At 54.2% G+C, this 1951-nt stretch overlaps 1 protein-coding gene across 1 annotated transcript in view; it reads right to left on the minus strand.

Moving 5' to 3' along the window:
- Positions 1 to 321: 321 nt before the first annotated feature.
- The window catches only part of LOC118453316 (keratin, type II cytoskeletal 59 kDa, component IV-like), a 7343-nt gene continuing 5713 nt past the window's right edge, over positions 322 to 1951 (minus strand). The window contains exons 2-5 of the mRNA XM_035903692.1: positions 1921 to 1947; positions 1311 to 1531; positions 832 to 860; positions 322 to 716 (exon numbers count right to left, since the gene is read on the minus strand). Of these exons, the coding sequence (XP_035759585.1) occupies positions 322 to 716; positions 832 to 860; positions 1311 to 1531; positions 1921 to 1947 (672 nt within the window). The remainder of the gene's footprint in view (positions 717 to 831; positions 861 to 1310; positions 1532 to 1920; positions 1948 to 1951) is intronic.

Consider the following 1951-nt stretch of genomic DNA (forward strand, 5'->3'; position numbering starts at 1 on the left):
GAAAAACCCTGCTGAAAAGGGGTCGAGCAGAGAGGACCAATTTAAGAGCCAAGATGATGTGTGAAGACAGGTATGGACACTCTGAAATGAAAATCTCACCTGGCTGAGACCCCGGGGGTAAGTTCCCCCCCCAAAGGACATGCAAGAGAAGGTGGGTTTTGGTCATGCAAAGAGTTTTTGGCAGAGCAGCAAGCCTAATTGCATGGACATGGGCAGCGCATGGTTGTGTGATCCCTACAGCTGTCAGAAGGAAGGGGAATACTGTTTTATTGCAGAAATGCTGATTATTTTAAAATATGATGTGTTGTTGCCCTCTGGCCTCTACCGGGTTGTTCTGACCACGCGCACAGCTGTGCTGTACCTGCTCCCGGCACTGCAGACCCCTGCCCCGGGAATGATGACGGCTCCCGGGCTGCACTGCTCCATGCCAGCGCACACGACATTCCCCAGGTTGCCCACACCAGGGGCACACTGCACCCCCTCTGCACCAGAGATGACTTCTCGCCCCACGCAGCTCACTGCGCTCCTCGCCCCAAATCCGCCCCCCACCCTGGGGAGGCAATCTACGCTCCGGGTGCTAAAGCCGGCCCCACTGACGCCAAAGGAGGAGATCACCCCTAACCCCGCGCCGGCCCCTCCTGTCTTGACAGCGCATTTGCCTCCAATTCCAGAGAGGGTTCGGCACTCCCCGACAGTGCCACCGCCGCTGACCACAGCTGTGGGAGAAAAACAGGCTCAGTCACTCCCAGAGCAGCTAAAACCCAGCTTATAAGGAAACTTATAAGCTTGAAAGACTTGTAAGGAAATGAAGGGGATGGTTCATTAGCTTACCAACGCTCACAGGGTTGCCGGTACATATCCTGTTAAGAAAAGAAATGTCTCAAAGACGTTTTTAGGGAAATATCCCCCAAATGCAGAAGCAAATAGGTCATTGCCCTCTTAGGAACCCTGCGGTATTTCAGCTTTTCTGTGCACCCAGGTGTGAGGTGCTGGTCCAAATTGCCCGCTGAAGCACTGCGGAGTTGGATCCCCAAATCCCAGAGACATCTAAATATCCCATCCTCTTTTCGTACTGTAAGCAGGGGATCTGACTGCAGCCTGCCTGGTGCACTGCGATCCAGCTGCCCTCAGAGGACGAGGAGGAAACAGGGGCAACGCTCCCTTACACACCCACGGGGAGAAAAAGGGATGACACTCCCCTCCACACACATGGGGAGGTGCCTCTACCCAACATTTCTCCCTGTCACTCTCCTCCTGTTGGGTTTTGCCCGTTATCATTACAAGGTGCAGCCAGCCAGGGATGCTCCTACCTGCTCTCTTCTCCTTCCAGCAGCGTCCTGTAAGTGGCAATCTCAATGTCCAGGGCCAGCTTGACATTCAGCAGCTCCTGGTAGTCTCTCAGCAAGCAGGCCATCTTGTCCTTGGCTTGCTGCAGTGCAGTCTGCAGGTCAATCAGCTTCTGCCGGGCATCTTTGAGGGCGCAGTCGCCCCGCTGCTCAGCGTCACAGATGGCTGTCTGCAGAGCTGCGATCTGTGGGCAGTAACAGGCAAGAAGGTGGCCAGTAGTGATGTTCAAGAGGCATCTCCACAGGGTTGCTCTTCTACCCCCTTGTTTCTCAGCTAGGAACCGCCAGAGAGCCTAGATTTAGGCTGGACACATGTGATGGCCAAGCTAGTTGGGATGAAGGGGAGGGGACCTCGGAAGGAAGCATACAGCAAAGTGTTCCTGGCTTCTGCTTATTTGCTAAGTGAGAAATAAATCTGCCTCATTGTGTATTGACAGCAGATGAGAAGCTACAAGATAGGCTTAAGCTGGGGGGGGTGTTGTGTTCTTTGCAGCTCAGCAGGGTGAGGACGAAGGCCTTTACTGGAGAAGTTGCACATCCCACTGCCCATGCAGCATTCACCCCTTCGTCCTACCTGTTTCTTCACATTGTCCGACTCGCACTGC

This window comes from Egretta garzetta, unplaced genomic scaffold, assembly GCF_000687185.1.
Source record: "Egretta garzetta isolate BGI_Z169 unplaced genomic scaffold, ASM68718v1 scaffold581, whole genome shotgun sequence".
In the NCBI taxonomy this organism is placed as follows: domain Eukaryota; kingdom Metazoa; phylum Chordata; class Aves; order Pelecaniformes; family Ardeidae; genus Egretta; species Egretta garzetta.